The sequence below is a fragment of the Mirounga leonina genome, unplaced genomic scaffold, assembly GCF_011800145.1.
Source record: "Mirounga leonina isolate KUSES-001 unplaced genomic scaffold, KU_Mleo_1.0 Mir_153, whole genome shotgun sequence".
NCBI lineage: Eukaryota > Metazoa > Chordata > Mammalia > Carnivora > Phocidae > Mirounga > Mirounga leonina.
In genome coordinates, this window is record NW_023270387.1 from 10,750,252 (window position 1) to 10,768,387 (window position 18,136).

At 44.0% G+C, this 18,136-nt stretch overlaps 1 protein-coding gene across 1 annotated transcript; it reads left to right on the forward strand.

Annotated features, from left to right (window-relative positions):
* The first annotated feature begins 13,861 nt into the window (after positions 1-13,861).
* Positions 13,862-14,167, forward strand: LOC118013067 (ribosomal biogenesis factor-like). Its single transcript, XM_035008723.1, has one exon. It carries the CDS (start codon positions 13,865-13,867, stop codon positions 14,165-14,167), a length of 303 nt encoding a protein of 100 aa, XP_034864614.1. The 5' UTR covers positions 13,862-13,864.
* The last annotated feature ends 3,969 nt before the right edge of the window (positions 14,168-18,136 follow it).

Below are 18,136 nucleotides of genomic sequence, written 5' to 3' on the forward strand. Positions count from 1 at the left end.
AAACTTGGCACAGTGGGGCATCTGTAGTTCAGATGATAATGAAATCGATCAATGACCAGCTTTTCTGCACAATTCTTACTCGCTTATCCAGTAAATTAAAATGAGAGGGGCTGAAACACCTAGGGACAGAGTGGAGCCAACATATATTGGGAGTTCAGACCGTCTCGTGCATGGACGGTTGCACAGAGAGAATGTGCGTGCCTTCCTCTTCTTAACTCCTTAGGTTTTGTTATGGAGACAGCTACATCTGTGCCCCTACATCCCCCATTCCTAGCTCAAAGCTGTCTTCCTTCTCCCTAGCACATATGCATGACTTACTCGCTAGAACAAATCACGGAGTCCGTACATAAATGCATTGCTAGAAGTTTCCACGGGAAGACCCAAAAAGCTGTTTTCCCGGCTCAGTGCAGATGTTAGTCAGCACCCAAGCATTCGGAGAATGTGATGGGAATTGCATATACACAAAAGCATGCTGTTTAGTGTATTAACTGGGGTGACCCATTCTTTGAGGCTATTCAGAAAAATAAGTGTCATTTGCGGTGGTTTCAGTCAAACGCTCTCTCTATCATTTTGTGTAATTAGGGACAGCCATTTTCTTGAGGGTGGCAAAAACATGCCGAGATTCGGGCTGTTCTTTCCCCCCTCCTCCCCGTCCCCCCATAGAGCGGCTCCATTTCTGTAGCCCTCAGAACGTTAATGGTCTTTGGGCAGAGTCGGGCACCGAAGCAGAAGCAGCAATATGGAAGATGAGAGTAACCCAGCAGAGAGACCGACACAGATAACAAGTGCAATCAGCTCTGTGGCCGGAGGAAAGCTGAGTGACAGAGCTGTTTGCTGAACGTCCTACCTGTCCGTCACCCGGGGCCAGATGCCCCCTCGGATATCCAGCCTCTCATTTTTTTTCACCGGAGAACGGAGATCCCAACGACCTGAAAGCGTATGTATTTTGACATGTCGGAGGACAAAGTGATAAAATAAAATTTTCCTGCCACCTGGGGTGAAGGGATTTTTAAATACGTAATTGTTTTCGGCGGTTGCCTTGTTCTAGCACTACCCTTTTATCTCCTGCTCCTGGAAATGACTTCATTTAGCCGACTCTTCCCCTCCTGCCCGCCACCCCACCACAGGCGTCTTCGAAGCAGGAGCCACATGGCTTCGCTTCATTAACATCTTTGTTTGTATACCGGCCTCATTGATGATATCATTTATAGCTCTGGGAGTTTGGTTTGTTCATACATTAACCATCATTAGGAGCAAACAGCAAACAGCTTTTCTCAGGAGCAAAGCCCATTTCTGCACTGAGAGAGCCTAAGAAATGGAGCTCCTTCTAGGTACTGTTTATGCCTGATACTTGGGCTTTCTCTTACACTAGTTCCAGTATATTCTCCTGAGTTGAGACAACAAATCCCCACACCGGTGGACAAAGAGTTGTTTATTTATTTATTTTAAAGATTTTATTTATTTATTTGAGAGAAAGAGAGAGAGAGAAACAGCATGAGAGGGGAGAGGGGAGAGGGGAGAGGGTCAGAGGGAGAAGCAGGCTCCCCGCTGAGCTGGGAGCCCGATGTGGGACTCGATCCCGGGACTCCAGGATCGTGACCTGAGCCGAAGGCAGTCGCTTAACCAACTGAGCCACCCAGGCGCCCTGATGAAGAGTTGTTTATAAGATTCACGAGCAGTATTCTTCTCACTACCAAGACCTAGGGAGTCCCAGAGTGATCTTTTTGTGAATCTTAGCTGTATCAGGTTGTTCTTACATCATGGACAATCACATCTGTGGCATCCTGAGGCTAGGTGAGGTCTTGGTTGTCAACATTTCAATTTATATAGCTAATTTTTTTAAGTATATATTTGTAAAAAGCTCTGTAGTAGATCTGCTATCTAATCAAGGATGGATTTTAGCAATAAAGATTAAACCAGGGGCCTCCTGGGTGGCTCAGCCGGTTAAATGTCTAACTTTGGCTCAGGTCATGATCTCAAGGTCCTGGGATCAAGCCCCACGTCAAGCCCCATGTCGGGCTCTGTGCTCATCGGGGTGTCTGCTTGTCCCTCTCCCTTTGCCTCCCCAACACACTCGTGTGTTCTCGTTCTCTCATATAAATAAAATCTTTAAAAAAAAATGATCAAACCACTCTATTGCTAACATTTGAGGGATGTAATTAAGAACAATTCCAAATAGTGGTTACTTTCTCATGTGAATTTCCTGTGGTTTGATTTGAGTGCCGAGATAGCAACTTCTGAGGAGTTACAGATCCGGTATCACTGAGTGGAGTCCAGCAGCTCGTTCATTTTCCCAGTCACCTAAAGGTCACACTGCTAAGTAATCCATCGATTATTGAACTGTCCTTTTTTTTTTTTTTTTTTTTTTTTTACCAACGCATATTTGCATTGTGTTTGATTGGTTTCTTAGGCCAAGACCATTGATAAACCAAAAAATGACTCCAAAAGAGTGGATTCCATAAAACACACAGAGACATGGCCAAACATCTTACTTCTTATCTTTCCAGTTTATCTTTGATCCTCTGTAAATGGTGGTGGAACACTATCTGTGATCTGCACTGTCCTATTAATAGGTGACCCAAAGGATTAGCCATGTTTTTCTAGTCTGATGCCTCCCATACCATAATAATGACAGGCACAAGTCTTCCTTCTGCTGACAGACCACATCTGTTTTGAACTCTTTCTTATATGTGGTTCAAGCGGATCACTCTACTGTGGCTGAAAGCCTGCAGGCCAAGCGTGAAAGCAGTCCTTGGGGAGCACATTCCCAGCCCCAGGGAAAAGCCTGGTGTGGTGCAGAACTCTCTTTTGAAATTTACCAGTTGCCGGAGTAGCTCTCCTCCCCGTGGAGAAGCTGGTGCTTGGGGACAAGCAATGTTTGTATTCTCTGCCACAATATCACAGCTTAACCTCTGGTGGGTGTGATGTCTGCCACAAATTTGCAGGTTTGTCCTGGCAAGGCTTGATTTTCTGAGGTTATCTGATGCATCCTAGATTTGATGTCTGCAATTCAGCTAAGTTGCCAGCAAGCAAAAGTGGTCCAGGCAAGCACTTAGCTAACTTGTTCTGCAAAGAGGGATAGTAAGTATGTTCAGCTTTGTGGGATATATGGTTTCTGTTGTTGCAACGGAGTTGTTCTGAGTTCTGCCACTGTAGAGCACAAGTGTCTGTAGAGTATGGCTGTGTTGCGATTAATTTTATTTACAAAAATTGGCAGTGGACTGAATTTGGCCCATGGGATATAGTGTGTTAACCCTTTCCTGCTCTATAGGAGTTGTCTGTAAGGTTTTTGATTGTGTATACTATCAGTTAAAACAAAACACTTTCAAATACACATCCCCAACAGCACACATATGAATAGAACTTAAAAAAAAATGAGATATAGGGGCGCCTGGGTGGCTCCATCGGTTAAGCATCTGACCTCAAGCTCAGGTCAGGTCGATCTCAGGGTCATAAATTCAGGCCCTGTTTTGGGCTCCACGCTGGGCATGGAGCCTACTTAAAAAAGAGAGGGAGAGAGAGAGATGCAATAACACTTTCATGTGTAATTTTAATTGGAATAATTTCTTACCGTCATTACCTAAGATTTAAGAAATAAACGATTTAAGATTTAAAAATGCAGTATAGGGGCACCTGGGTGGCTCAGTTGTAAATAGTCTGCCTTCAGTTCAGGTTGTGATCCCAGGGTCCTGGGATCGAGCCCTGCATCGGGCTCCCTGCTCCGCGGGAAGCCTGCTTCTCCCTCTCCCACTCCCCCTGCTTGTGTTCCCTCTCTCGCTGTGTCTCTCTCTGTCAAATAAATAAATAAAATCTTTAAAAAAAAAGAAAAGAAAATTAAAAAAATAAAAATGCAGTATATGCTGAGGTCTAGGTTCACAGTTAATGACAGTGGAATTAAATCCATAATTCAAATAGTCGTCTTGATAATTTCAAAGCTTTTTGGCTAACTCACTAGACCCAAATACATCTTAGTTTTATTTTGTAATGTTGCTGGCAAAGAATTCAAACTATTTTTTGACTTTAACGAAATCATCTTGTTTGCCCTGTGCTAGGCACTAGCCTAAGTGTTTAAAAAATATTAACATATTTAATTTTCATAAAACCCCTGTGGGGTGGGTACTATTGTTATCCCCTTTTTACATGTTTGAAAACTGTAGCATCGAGAGGTTAGGTAGCTTGCTCAAAGTTACACAGTTGCTAGGTGGGTGGTTCCAGAATCCTTATTCCTATCTACTGAACTAAGCTGCCTCTCCCACTTTCTACTCGTCCCTTCTACATTTACTATTGCAATTAAAGTTCAGTGTATGCTTTCTTTTCAGGGACATGTTAAGTTACTTGTCTATTTAGGGTACGGTGACTTTAGGGAAAACTAGGTAATGGAATCACTGTTATGGGTTGCACTGAGTTCCTCCAAACTATCTAAGTCCTAACCCCCAGTATGAGTAAATGTAACCTTCTGTGGAAATAGGGTCATTGTAGGTGTAATTAGTTAAGGTAAGGTCATACTGGAGTAGGGTGGGTCCTTAATCCAATAGTCTGGTGTCCTTAGAAGAGACATAGACACACAGGAGACATGGTAGAGGACAGCCTTTGGAGATACCAGCCAAGGCATGGAAGGGTTGCCAACAAAGAGAGGATCTAGAAGAGGCAAAGAAGGCTTCTCCCAGCATGATCCTGCTGACATTTTGATTCTGGATTTTAGCCTCCAAAACTATGAGACAGTAAATTTCTGTTGTGCTAAGCCACCTCATTTGTGGTCCTTTGTTATGACAGCTCTAAGAAATGAATATTCTCTGTCATCATGTCCAAAACCAACTGAGCGTCCCCTTTGCGCACCAGTAACCCTAATGTGCCTCTTCTACTAAGTTCTGTTTTCAAATAATAGCATTTTAGTCTATAGTTTTCTTCTCTCTTTTTTTTTTAAAGATTTTATTTATTTATTTGAGAGAGAAAGAATGAGAGAGCACATGAGAGGGGGGAGGGTCAGAGGGAGAAGCAGGCTCCCCGCCGAGCAGGGAGCCTGATGCGGGACTCAATCCCGGGACTCCAGGATCACAACCTGAGCCAAAGGCAGTCGCTCAACCAACTGAGCCACCCAGGCGCCCTTAGTCTATAGTTTTCTTGATCATCCAAGCTAGAAACTTGGATTTATCTTATACTCACCTTCACCCTTCAACACCGTATAAGCCACCAGATTGTGTTAACTCTATCCTCTCTTCAACTTTGCTTTTAACATTTTGGCCATTATGACAACTTCCAGAGCAATTCTTTTTCTTCATCTTTCTTATATTTCCAATTAATTCTTGCATCTGCTACAACGATCTACTATCTTATTAAAGTACTTCTAATAACAATAGTTACGCTTTCCTGAGCGATTTGCTTGCACTTGGAAATGTGCTAAGTTCTTGCACATGTATTTGATCCTCACATTGGGTGGTAACTACTATCATCTTCATTTTAGGAATTCAAAAAGTGGTGCCCGAGTTCGCGAAGCTATCAAATGTCAGAGTTGGAACTTGAAGTCTTCGTCACTCTGTTGTACTTCTGGTAGCACAACATGGCACTTCCTTAAAATAGAACATACTGGAACGGCACTGAGACCACCCCTAAGCTAGTTCTCCAGCCTTGTTTCCCTACACATTCCTCTACAACCCTCTGCTTCAGGCACACCAGGCTTCTCATCATTCCCAGAACATGTGGATTCACTTTTCTTTTCTTTTTTTTTTTTTTTTAAGATTTTATTTATTTATTTTGAGAGAGAGAGAATGAGAGAGAACACATGAGAGGGGATAGGGTTAGAGGGCGAAGCAGACTCCCTGCCGAGCAGAGAGCCCGATGCGGGACTCGATCCCGGGACTCCAGGATCATGACCTGAGCCGAAGGCAGTCGCTTAACCAACTGAGCCACCCAGGCGCCCCGTGGATTCACTTTTCTACCCTTATGGCTTTGATTATGCATTTCCCTCAATTTAAACACCAACAGTTTTTCACTACCCACAACCCTTTGCATACCTCAACGCCAATCTTACCAATGACTTCTTTCCCCAATACCCCAAGTCAGAATTACCTGCTCCTTCCTCTGGATTGTCTGCTTAGTACTTAGGCTATCTCACCTTGCTAGCCATTTACATGTGTCTTTGTCCTATGGTCTTACCTGCCTCAAACCGAGGCCTATGTCATTTAATTCTGTCACTTTTTTTTTTTGCTCCCATCTTTATAACAGCACCTCAGTTTAAATTGCTAATAACAGCAATAGTAATCATGACAGCAATGTTAGCAAGTCTTTGCTGGGCATTAATACTCAACAGTTTCAGTAGTAATTGAAAAACAAAGTTTTTAAAAATTAAAAACATTGTAACCGTTTTTTCTTTTCCCATGACTGAAATTTCTTAATCTCTAATGTGATGTGAGAAGTTTCACTTGAAATGCCTATCCACTTCTATTCAGTCTGATGCTCTGTGTCATAGATAGATTCATTTGTTATGTGGTAACATCAAAATCTGTCCAGTATCTTGCAAAAATAAAATGCTCCCGAAGGTGAGGGGAGAGAGAATAGATATACATTTTGTTTCTGACTCTCCAGAAGATATTCCCTTTGTTCCTGGATCTTGAAGCAGATCTGCTCTGCGAGTGATTTTAAGTTATGTCCCAGCTGGTTTGGACCTACCCTAGGACTCAGTTACATTTCATGATAGGGCATGAAACTCAAGATGGAAACAGTATGTGCACCTCACTGCCTTCACTGTCCTGGCAGCTTAAACCCAGCCGTCAATTATCTTGGAGTCTCAGACACCTGACATAAGATCAAATTCCATGCTTCTGGGCAAGCAGAAGGAACCTAAAACCTAAAGAAGAAACTAAATGAGCCCCATGGGAGATGAACCCAGAGTGGACATTCTGGCCAAGTGGCAGAATAACTGTCTGCTTAAATAAGAAACTACTTAGAAGTCAGTTACATGTGAATGATTAACCAAAATGGTTGTCAATCTGGGTGCCTTCGTAAAGAACAGACTGAAGAAAATGATTAGGAAGTAATTAAAACAGCATATCACACAGAGAAATGTGATGCACCATAAAGTGATCACTCTTCCCTCTTGAGCTTTTTAATTTTTTCCCAAGCTGGAAAAATATCCCTGTTTCTGCCCCTAATTTGAAATATCTAGAATGTTGAATTTATTGACAGAAAGCGTACTTACCATCTAATCAGAGAAATCTTAAAGGGAAAAGAGCGCTGTATATATCAGAGGTCCCCTAGAGACTCAACTGCTCATAACACTGCATGAATGGGGGGAAAGTGCCATATTCCCATTAAAGAGCAACACAGTTGGTTAAAGAATGAACAAAAAGCAGCATTTCTTCATTAGTGTCATTGCAGGAAGCTGATGCTGTGAACGCTGGAGGCCATCAAATGGGATATTGCAGCAATAAAACAGAATGAAAAAATGAAATGCTCCATTCTCTTGTCAATCTCATATGCTTGTCTCTTTCTTTTTAATATACCAGGCACTACCCTGGTAAGCTAATGCATGTTCGCGGTTTCGTCTTGCGCTTGGTAATTGTGCTATGGGCACTTATTCATTTGACAGAATTTGCTTTAAATGAAGGAAACTGGTAGGTTGGAAGAAAAAAACCTAATGTTGCCAAATCACCAATTAAGGAAACTGCCAGAGGGCAAACTGGTCCTGAGATTCGTATCTGTAAAAATGTTATAATGATGCTGCACTTCAAAAGACATTTTGAAGAGATACATAATGAAGGACAGCAGAAAGGTGGATTACAGTGTGGCTAAGATATATGACTGCCAAACTTAAACCACAAAGACAGATACAATGGGGTACAGTCATTTTTGCAAGGTTTTGGACATCTAAACAACAAATATATTCACTTGTGATGCAGTTGACAGGAAGCCTGATTGTTCCTCTGTAAATGGGGGGAAGTCAGCCTCATAATCAATTCTGTTCAAAACTCCTTATTCTAAAGGTATATCACCTTGATAGGCAGTAGGGATATGAAAACAAAGAAGCCATAGTCCTGGCACACCGTCTCGGGGCTCAGTCTGGCATAGGTAGAAGCACACAGGCTAATTGAATAAAGCTCCAAGGACAAAGCAAAATCTTCCTCTAGTTTTCCATTGAGTCACCCATCGGCCATCCATCAGTATCAGGGTGACCATTCTGTCTCTGTCTCCCTCACTTTTCTTCCCTACAGTATCCTTGATTTGGTTCCATTTCTCTGATTTCCCCCCAAGACGCAGACCCATCTAGAGGGGCAGTATCCAATCCTGAATGTTTGGAATTGCTAAAAGGCTTTCATTCCTTCACATTCATAAATACATATATATATATATATATATATATATATATATATATATATATATATATAGCTACTGTGATCACTTCTCAAGGGTAAACTTCAGTGAATTGTTATATTAGCCATGTCCTTGTTTCTTTACTCTGTTTTATTGAAGACCCCTTCCCAAGAAAGTATACAGGAGGAGGGCACCTGTGTGACTCAGTCGGTTAAGCGTTCAGTTCTTGATTTCAGCTCGGGTCATGATCTCATGGTTCCTGGGATCAAGCCCTGTGTTGAGCTCTGTGCTCAGTGGGGAGTCTGCTTGAGAGTCTCTCCCTCTGCCCCCCCCACCCCGAAATAAATAAATCTTTAAAAAAAAAAAAGAAAGAAAGTATACAGGAGGAAAAGATGAGGAAGAAAGCCCCATCTTGACATGCATCAAAATAGTGGCGTGATCAAAGTCCTGTGAAATCCCTGAGAACTTGGGGGTGATTTCTGAGGAATTACTGAGAACCCTAGCTTGGTGTGGTCAGCAGTCCAAACCTCTCATGTCATTAACTCTGCTCTAACCTGCTTCTAAGACTTGCCCTAAATCAGCTGGCCCTGGCCCTAAACTACCAAAAATGTCCTTCCCTGATTTCTCTCCTCTGAGATACCACCAGGACTGTCAAAATGGTACGCTCCTTAATTTTATAAACTTAGCTTTGCATGATTGAAAGTTTTTTTCTGGTGGTCTTTTTGGGGATTGACAGAACAATTCAATAATTTTCAATAAAGACATGTGTCTTGGCTACCTGGTAATTTCTGTAGTCACATAGTGTATGCAAAAAACATGTCCTTTTTCTCTTAATGTATCTGAGGATAGGGCCCAGAAATACAGCAATAGCCATGACTGAAAGGTCATGCATCTTGACACACTAATAAAGCATTAGATTAAAGAAAAGCATTCATCTGAGCTGTGCCCGGAGACCCGTGGGGGTGGCACTGACATTGTACAGACTGGAGTTGAGATTTGGATACAGCTTGGAGTAAGGTTTTGTGACCTCATCTTACTCCCTGGGCTCTAGAAGCCAAGGTTCCTCCTAGAAAAAGAGCTTAAATCATGTCAGTGCCTGGGGATCAGATACACATTGAATTGTCTGGCAACCTGGGAGCAGAAGGACACTCTAAGGGAGCCAAACTACAGAGAAGGACACAAAAGTTCATTGTGAGGTGTGAGGACATAGTGAATGAGCTTCCATGTCTAGAGCCAACACACGTGCGGGTGTATGCAGCCCTTGGTTCTTGGACTTATCCATGACTGGTCATCCTGGGGGCACAGCACACTCTGGGAGGTATGCATAACTGAAAGAGCCATCTCATTGGGCTTAGCAACACTTTGGGGCCCAAGAAACCCTGCTGTAGTTGTTCCCCAAGTGAAAGAAACCCATGGAAAGATGTTTCTCTGGCCCAACTCTTGGCACATCAGGGGGTTGAGGCACAGAAGACTGGAGCAAAGGGGGCTGAGTGTCTTCACTCTGCAGGGCAGAGGTCCATGAAGGGGGGCCTGAAACATGAACAGATGTCACCCCTTCCCCCACCCCCAAAGACTCCCAGAAGGGCTTTGGGGCTGCAATTTTACAAGGAAGCTGAATTACTTTTATGAGTTATCAAGGATTAACAGGATTTGGGGATGAATCTTAAGGAACCCCAAGCTTGAGCCCACAGGCTGGTGACGCTTGGAGAGATCTGAGTCACATCACACAAAATCACTGATTTCCTGTAGGAGTCTTGATGGGAGGGAGGCGGCTGGGTGGTGGCTTGCATGCCAGTGCAGGAGGTGACCAAACATAATTATCTGAATCTGGATCTCTTTTGCCCACGGAATCCTTACTCTCCATGGACTGATCATACTGGGGAAGCAAGCAGTCAAAAGCATAAGGAAGTCTAGAATAAGAGAAGCCAGGGGGAACTGGAATGGGCACAGACACACGTTTGTGGCAGAGATATGTAACCTGAAAGGTTGGTTGAAAGAGTGTGATCACTGTCTTGGATTCTATATGTCTGGGCACATCCACTCTCCATGGGCTAAGACTGCAGCAGGCAGAGCAGTTATAGCCTCTGTCTTTTTTTTTTTTTTTAATTAAAATATTTTATTTATTTATTCATGAAAGACAGAGAGAGAGGCAGAGGGAGAAGCAGGCTTTCTGCAGAACAGGGAGCCCAATGTGGGACTCGATCCCAGGACCCCGGGATCATGACCTGAGCTGAAGGGAGATGCTTAACCCACTGAGCCACCCAGGGGCCCATGACCTCTATCTTTGTGCCTGAGCATAGGGAAGAGGAGGTGAACACAATTCTGTCCTATTTAGCACTTACCCCTGTTGGCTGTTGGCTCCACATACTGATGTTAATTATACATCCTCACTCTTCCAGGGCAGTGCTCATTTCAAATGATCTGCCCCACTGTTCTGGGGGGATGGTAGAGAGAACTGAGGTGCCCTCCCCTAGCCAGCCGGCTGTGTGCCTTTGAATGAGTTCATTTATCTCTGGTATCTTTTTCCTCCTCTGTAGAAAGAGGAACTAATACGGGCACTCTGTAGGTATGATACACTGCTGGCTTTCACTCTGCCCTTCTTCCATAGTAATGGACATGTAGCAAGACACAGGGCTGACAGGCTGTCCTACCTTTCACCACCTTCTCTAAAGAAGATGTGACAAAGTTCTCTCCAGTGAAGTGTGACAGGAGCAATGTGTCCAATTCCCAGCCTGGTATCTTGAGACTAGACCAGGAGGGGTCATATACTTTCCCCTTTCCACTTGGCGCCACCCAGATGAGGTGCCCTCTCAAAACTGGATGAAGAAACAAGATGGAGGGGCGCCTGGCTGGCTCAGTTGGTGGAGCGTGCGACTCTTGATCTTGGGGTCGTGAGTTCAAGCCCCATGTTGGGCATGGAACTTACTTGGAAGGAAGGAAGGAAGGAAGGAAGGTAGGAAGGAAGGAAGGAAGGAAGGAAGGAGGGAAGGAAGGAAGAGAGAAGAGAAGAGAAGAGAAGAGAGAGAAGAGAAAAGAAGAGAGAAGAGACAAGAAGAAAAAAGAAAGATAGATAGATGGAGAGGACCCAGGTCCGTGAATAATTGTGGGGAGAGCTGCATGCTGAGCCAGTCTGTTTACATGAGGATAAAATAAAGTATCTTGTGTGAGCTATTCCATTTTGGAGGTCCCTAAACTTTAACTTTATCCAAATTGGGTGTATTTCACTGAACTCTTAGAAGCCCAAGAAAATAGAGGATGCAAGATTCCCTTATAAAGTGTTTTACAAATAGATTATGACTGCCACATAATTGAATGAGCCGTCAGTGGAAGCAACAACTCTGAAAAACTAACTACACCCTACTGCCAAGCGGAATTACCCAGTCTAATCTCACTGCAGTGAGCAAATCAAGCAAGGGTGATAGACACGCATTGCTATTTGAGTGTTTGTCAAACCTCTCTTCCTGTTAATAGCCCTTCTTCTCTTTGGGGAGTCTTGGGAGGTAGTGGACACGAAGCCTGAGGGGCCACATCCCCTCTCCCCGAGACTGCATGTAACCAGCCTAACATGAAGATGGCTGGAGTTCATGTCCATCATGCTGCAGAGTGGCAAGGTAGACCGGACTATGCCTGGAGCCTGCCCTTTGCTGCCGAGAACCTTGGCTGATGCCCCAGGCAATTGTCAGCTCTCCACATACGAGCTTACTCACAGACAAAACTTAATCAATTAAACAATATCTGTCTCCAGAATCTCCCTGTTCCCTTCATGATAACCCTCCACGAATCCTCTCAACATCTCTGAGAAAGTGGAAAGCAGGTGTATCTTTCTTAACTTGACAGCAAGCAGATGTTTGGGGAAGGAATTAGCCAGCCCACAAAGGACTGCCTCCAGGAACAGAGCAGAACCTGGCACAGCTGCCCTGGGCACCTGCATCTGCGCGGGACTGCTCCGCCCATCCTCGACCTAAAACGGGTGTCCCTCCTGCCCTCCCGGGCCAAGGGTCCTTGGCATTCCCCCTGTTGGAGATTAGAGACTCATTCCTTTGCATTGCCTAGGAATTACCTTCCTTCAAGATGGAGAAAGCCCTTGGGGGGAGAGGCTCACTCGTTTATTACCTAAGCCGCTGAGTCACAATGCGGACTTGGAGCCCCTGTGGGAGGGGCTGCGAATGACAGAAGCCATTTCTGCCCCACTGTAAAGCCCAGGCTTGCTATTTCCACTTGCCACACCTGGTCCCAGAGCCGAGGAGGACCCAAGCCAAAAACATTAATTGGGTCCAGTTTCTACCATCCCCTCTTATTTACTGCAATTTAAACTTCCCCTGAAACAGATTTTTGCTTCAGGTGCTTTTCTGCTGGTCTCATTTTCCCCATTTTATGGTCTCCTCCTTGAGACATCCTGTTTGTCATTGAGCGGTGCCAATGACAGAATCTTTCCCCATAGCCCCAGAAATGTGAGGCGGAAGAGGGAAGAGAGAGTGCACACCCCAGGGTGCAGTAAAAGGCAAGCAGGCTTCTGATCTGGACTCTCTGACATCCCTGCTCCCAGCAAAAAAGTTGGACGCAAGCTCTACCCTCGATTTGCTCGCACCCCACAAACTGACAAGCTTACAGCACACAAGGCACAGTCTGGATGCTTGCGACCAGTTTTGGAAGCAGAGATCTTTTCCTTTCCCCCAACTTGCTGACACACCTTGGTGGGCTTCTGATCTTTACGTTGTCCCCTTGCCTTTGGCACTGATTCTCCCAAAGCCCAGCTTCTCCTCCCAGCCTGGGATCCCCTGACCTTTCTTTGAAGGGAATGTCATTTACTTCTTTCGACAGGAAAGGAAGATCTAAGCACTTCTTTTTGCCTCCTACTTGCCCTTTATTCTATACCAAGACAGGAACGTGCCTTCTCAAAGGAGCATACTAAGGAGACACACAGCTGCTGAAGGAGGAATTCTGGAAAGGCAGGATCTGACCGGAGCCTGCAGGAGATAGACCTGGGTCCAGGGCGCAGCTTAGCTGCTCACCGCCTGTGACAGTATGAACTGATGCCTGCACGACTCAGTTTCTTGCTCTGTAAAACGAAGATCAAAACCCCTTTCTCATGGGCTTGGTGAAGCCACTGCCTTGACCCGTCTGGCCATCTTAGTAGTCTTTATTAGCAAGCATGATTATAGTGCCATGATTGCTTTCTTTGTAAATTTACAGATCATGCAGTGTTTCCTGGAAAGACTCAGAACCAAACCCTCTGGCGCAACCTCCCCCTCGACACCAATACACAACCTCCAAGCGCTGAGATAAGGTCCGTAACTGGTACCCTAGAGTCTGCATGCAATCAAGAAGTGTTACAGACCGCTGCGCTCCCCTTTTACTGATTCACTGCCCTAATGTTCCTTTAAAAATATCTTTGGGCCAGGCAGAAACCTCGGAGTTGGTTTTTGGACAAGAGTCTGCCTTTCTCCCCAGGTGGCTGGCCTCCTGCGTAAAGCCCATCTTTTCCAATCAAAACTCATCTCTTGAGGTAGATGGCGTCACCCGGAGCATGAGTTGCTGCACAAGGGTGTTGAAGACAATGGCCAAGAACAAACTGAGAGGGCAGAAGTCCAGGAATGTATTTCATATAGCCAGCCAAAAAAACTTTAAGTCTAAAAACAAAGCAAAACCAGTTACCACTAATCTTAAGAAGATAAACATTGTGAATGATGAAAAAGTTAACAGGATGAATAAAGCTTCTGTAGATATACAAAAGGAACTTGCCCATTTCTCAAAAGGCCTTTCCCTTGAACCTTTGCAGAAACAGCTGATTCCTCAGCAGTGTCATGAAAACGAACCAGTTAATGTTGATGAATCGACAAGATTAATGGTTCAGTTGTAATACATCAAATACCCCAAAAAGACCAACAAATTAAATGTTTTATACAACAAACAAACAAACAAACAAACTCATTTCTTGAGTATTGGCTTTTCGTGCCACAGGCAGCCGAACTTGGGTTTTTCGGTAACATTGGGGTAATAATGAAAAGATATAGCACGTGTTAAGCACGTGGCATGTGAGTACCTGGCATCATACTGATTAACTTCCCTCATTTTCCAACATCCTCAAGATAAAGAATTTGGAGGGGGTAGTAACATTCTGACAAATAACACGGTGGCTTCTTGAGGTATGGTCCAAGACTGCTTCCACTGCAAAATACACAGAAGCGATCACACACTCGCCCTCAGTTCTTGGCTGCCATGCAGTGAGATGCTGTAGTCCGAGTGGGATCTCATCAATGAGAACGTCAGAGGGACAGACTGCTGGTAATGAAGTTACTCCCGCACTTACTCTAAACTATAACATGCCAACCTGGAGAAGAGAATGGAACGTGCTAATTAATTTGTTTATTTAGAAAATAAAATAAATACATTAAAATTTTTTTTTAAACTTCTAAATAACTCTATTGGAACTTTCTTAAATCGGCGTGCACTTGAATTTTCATTGGGTCTGGTCTTTAAGGTAAACTATGTGATTCCCAACGGGCCAATATTTGGCACCGATTTGGGCCACTTCACTACATTTTTTGACTAAAGAAGATATCAATGTCGAAAGGAGGGACAAAGTATGAACAGGAGTACATGAGTGAGATAGGATGTGTCTTAGTCTGTAAGCTAAATTATACCTTCAAAATATACAATCTTTTGAAAGAGAAAGTTTTATTAAATTTTTTAAAAAGATTTTATTTATTTATTTGAGAGAGAGAATGAGATAGAGAGAGAGCATGAGAGGGGGAGGGTCAGAGGGAGAAGCAGGCTCCCCACTGAGCAGGGAGCCCGATGCGGGACTCGATCCTGGGACTCCAGGATCATGACCTGAGCCGAAGGCAGTCGCCTAACCGCCTGAGCCATCCAGGCGCCCCCTTAAATTTTTTAAATAAAGTTTTAATTAGGTTTTATGATCCGTAGAGCAAAACCTGAAATAGTCCTATGTATCATGTGGTAATTCCCTGTCCGACATCTGTGTGTTGTAAAATAGCCTTTGAATTTGCTCACTAGGGAAGGGGCTCTGTGTTTGAAGCAGGAACTCTCCCGAGACTCCCAGCCTCCCTGAAATGACTTGCCACATTTTGCATGCATACCACTCTGTGTTTTGTTTTGGTTTTTTTTCCTGGGTAGATTGTCAGTCTCTTGCAGCAGACTCGCAAAGGGGTTCTTGACCCCTGTAAGTCATAAAGCCTATGGTTTGGAGATTGTGCACTGCCATGAAGCCTTGTTGCCACAGCTAGACCAGGCCATCAACTCCACGTGTTCCCACGGTTACGTTCTCGTTTCTGCTCTTCTACCCGCCCCAGGAGATGGTGACTGAGAATCTTCTGTCAGAGAAGGTATAGGTCACCAAACCTCCCCAACGCACTGAGCTAACCCTCTCCTCCCAGAAAGACGTCTCCTCCGGATGCCAGGAGGCGTCAACCAGAGGCGTTGTATTTGTCAACAGACTGAGCGCTGGTTCCCTTTCAGGCACTCTTCTCTGATCACAGATTTTGTCTCATTTGATCCTCACTATAACTCCATGGGGTAGCTATTTTTATAACCATTTTACAGAGGAAGCAACTAAGTCTCAACATGGTTGTTAACTTGACCAGGTTTGTACACCTGGTCCATTCAACAGGAAATGATTAAAGAGTATTTAAGTTGGAGAGTTATATGATGAGATTTATATTCTTTTTTTTTAAAAGATTTTATTTATTTATTTGAGAGAGAGAGAATGAGAGACAGCATGAGGGGGAGGAGGGTCAGAGGGAGAAGCAGACTCCCCGCCGAGCAGGGAGCCCGATGCAGGACTCCAGGATCACGACCTGAGCCGAAGGCAGTCGCTTAACCAACTGAGCCACCCAGGCGCCCCATTGAGATTTATATTCTTAAAAGATGGCTGCTATCTGTGTGGAAAATGGGTTGGAGAGGCACAAGGGTAGGACTAGAGAGGACAGCTTAGAGCCTGTTGTAGTACAGTTATGAGGCTTGGACTGGAGTGATAACAGAAGACAAAGTCAAAGCAGAGATGAGGTAGACTAGACTTGGTATTGACTAAAGATGGTAGAGAGAAGGTGTCAAAGATGACTCTCAGGTTTCCGATGTGAGCAACTGGATAGACAGTGCTGGTAACCAGCCACCAAGATGGCCCCAGTGATCTTTGTCTCCTGGTACTCACACCCTTGTGGAATACCCTTTTACAATGAATCATGACTAGCCTGTATGGCCAATAGAATACTGAGAAAGTGCCAGTGTTTGCCTTATGAGGCTGAGTCAGGAAAGGCATTACAGCATCCTCCTTTTGGGTCAGCTGCTCTGGAGGGAGCCAGCCACTATGTCATGAGGACACTCAAGCAGCTCTCCAGAGCGCTGTGAAGAGGTCCACGTAGGGAGGAACTGAGGTCTCCTACCAACAGACAGCACCAACTGGCAGGCCATATGAGTGAAACACCCCGGAAGTGGGATCTTCCATCCCCATTCAAGCCCTCGATTGACTGCAGCTCTGCTCAACATCTTGCCTGCAAACTCATGAGAGACTTTGAGCCAGAATCAGCTAGCCAAGCTATTGCCTAATTCCTGACCCACAGAAACTCTGAGATAATATGTATTGTTGTTTAAAGCCGCTAGATTGTGTGGTAATTTGTTTCACAGCAATAGATAAATAATTCAACATTAGTGCTAGGTTTGGGTTCTTTGAAGGAGGGGTGATGAGATTGGTTTGGGCATGTTTAGTTTAAGATGCCATCCAAGTGGAGCTTTTGAGCAAACAATTATACATACATGTCTGAAGCTCAGAAGAGAGCTGAACTGGAGATTTAAATTTGGGAGTCCTTAGCATATGGATGGGATGTGAAACCAAGAAAGAGTGTGAAACCAAAGAGAAGAGAGCAAGAAAGGCTTCTGGGAGGAAGTGATAGCTGAGTTGAATGTGGGCACATGATCAGGAGTTAGCCTGGAAAAGGAACTGAGGATCTGAACTGGGGTAGGGGTGGCAGGGAATTCCAGAGCCTGTAGGAAGTTAAGGTGTAAATAACTTCTTGTGGACAGTGGTATCCATTTGATTTGAGGCTACGTACATTTCTAAGTATCTCCTGAGTAAATGATAAAAGCCATCCCTGGTGTGGTGTTAAAGGATACTAAAACAAAATATCTGTGGTCAATAAAAGACACACCTACTACAAAAGAGTCTGTTTTGCAGATGGATAAATTTGCATTAGCAGTAACAAAAGAATTGGTAATAAATTCTGTGCCTCCTCAAGCCCTCTTTCACAAGGCAAATGGCTTGAGCAATAGTAGTCTACCCAGCTGACTCTTTTATTTCTCTGTGTCCTGGTTGCTATATTGAGTCTGTAGTATAAATAAAGCTTTGATATTTATATATGGAATGATATATAAAAAGTGGCACTGAAAATACCTGGGAAGATTTCAGATATGAGTTATGTTACAAGAATCAAATAAGAAGTACAGAGGTAGTAATCAGAAAAAAAACATGTATAGATATTTACAGGCATTCCCTATTATTAGATTAGCCCAGATGGAAGGGCTATGTACACAGTCCTTGCATTCAGCAGAAAGGAGGGATATGTTTTCTTCTCTGGCCACAGACATGTGAGAAAAGATTAACTCAGCTACCTGACTTTTGAAATTTAATGGATGTATTTATGGAAGAATATTAGAGCTGACTGGTCTTGGTTCAAAAATGCTAAATTTCCTGAACCTGGACTATGTTTTCAGAAATTCAAGATGCATTTAGCAAAGCAAGGAAAAATAAATTCAGGCTGCTAGCTTGGCAGCTGGTCTGGATACAGTATTTTGCTCTGTTTACTCTGTCAGGAAG

What these genes read in the sequence shown, in the direction of transcription:
- LOC118013067 (XM_035008723.1), top strand. Translation starts at nt 13,865, where the DNA reads ATGGCCAAGAACAAACTGAGAGGGCAGAAGTCCAGGAATGTATTTCAT.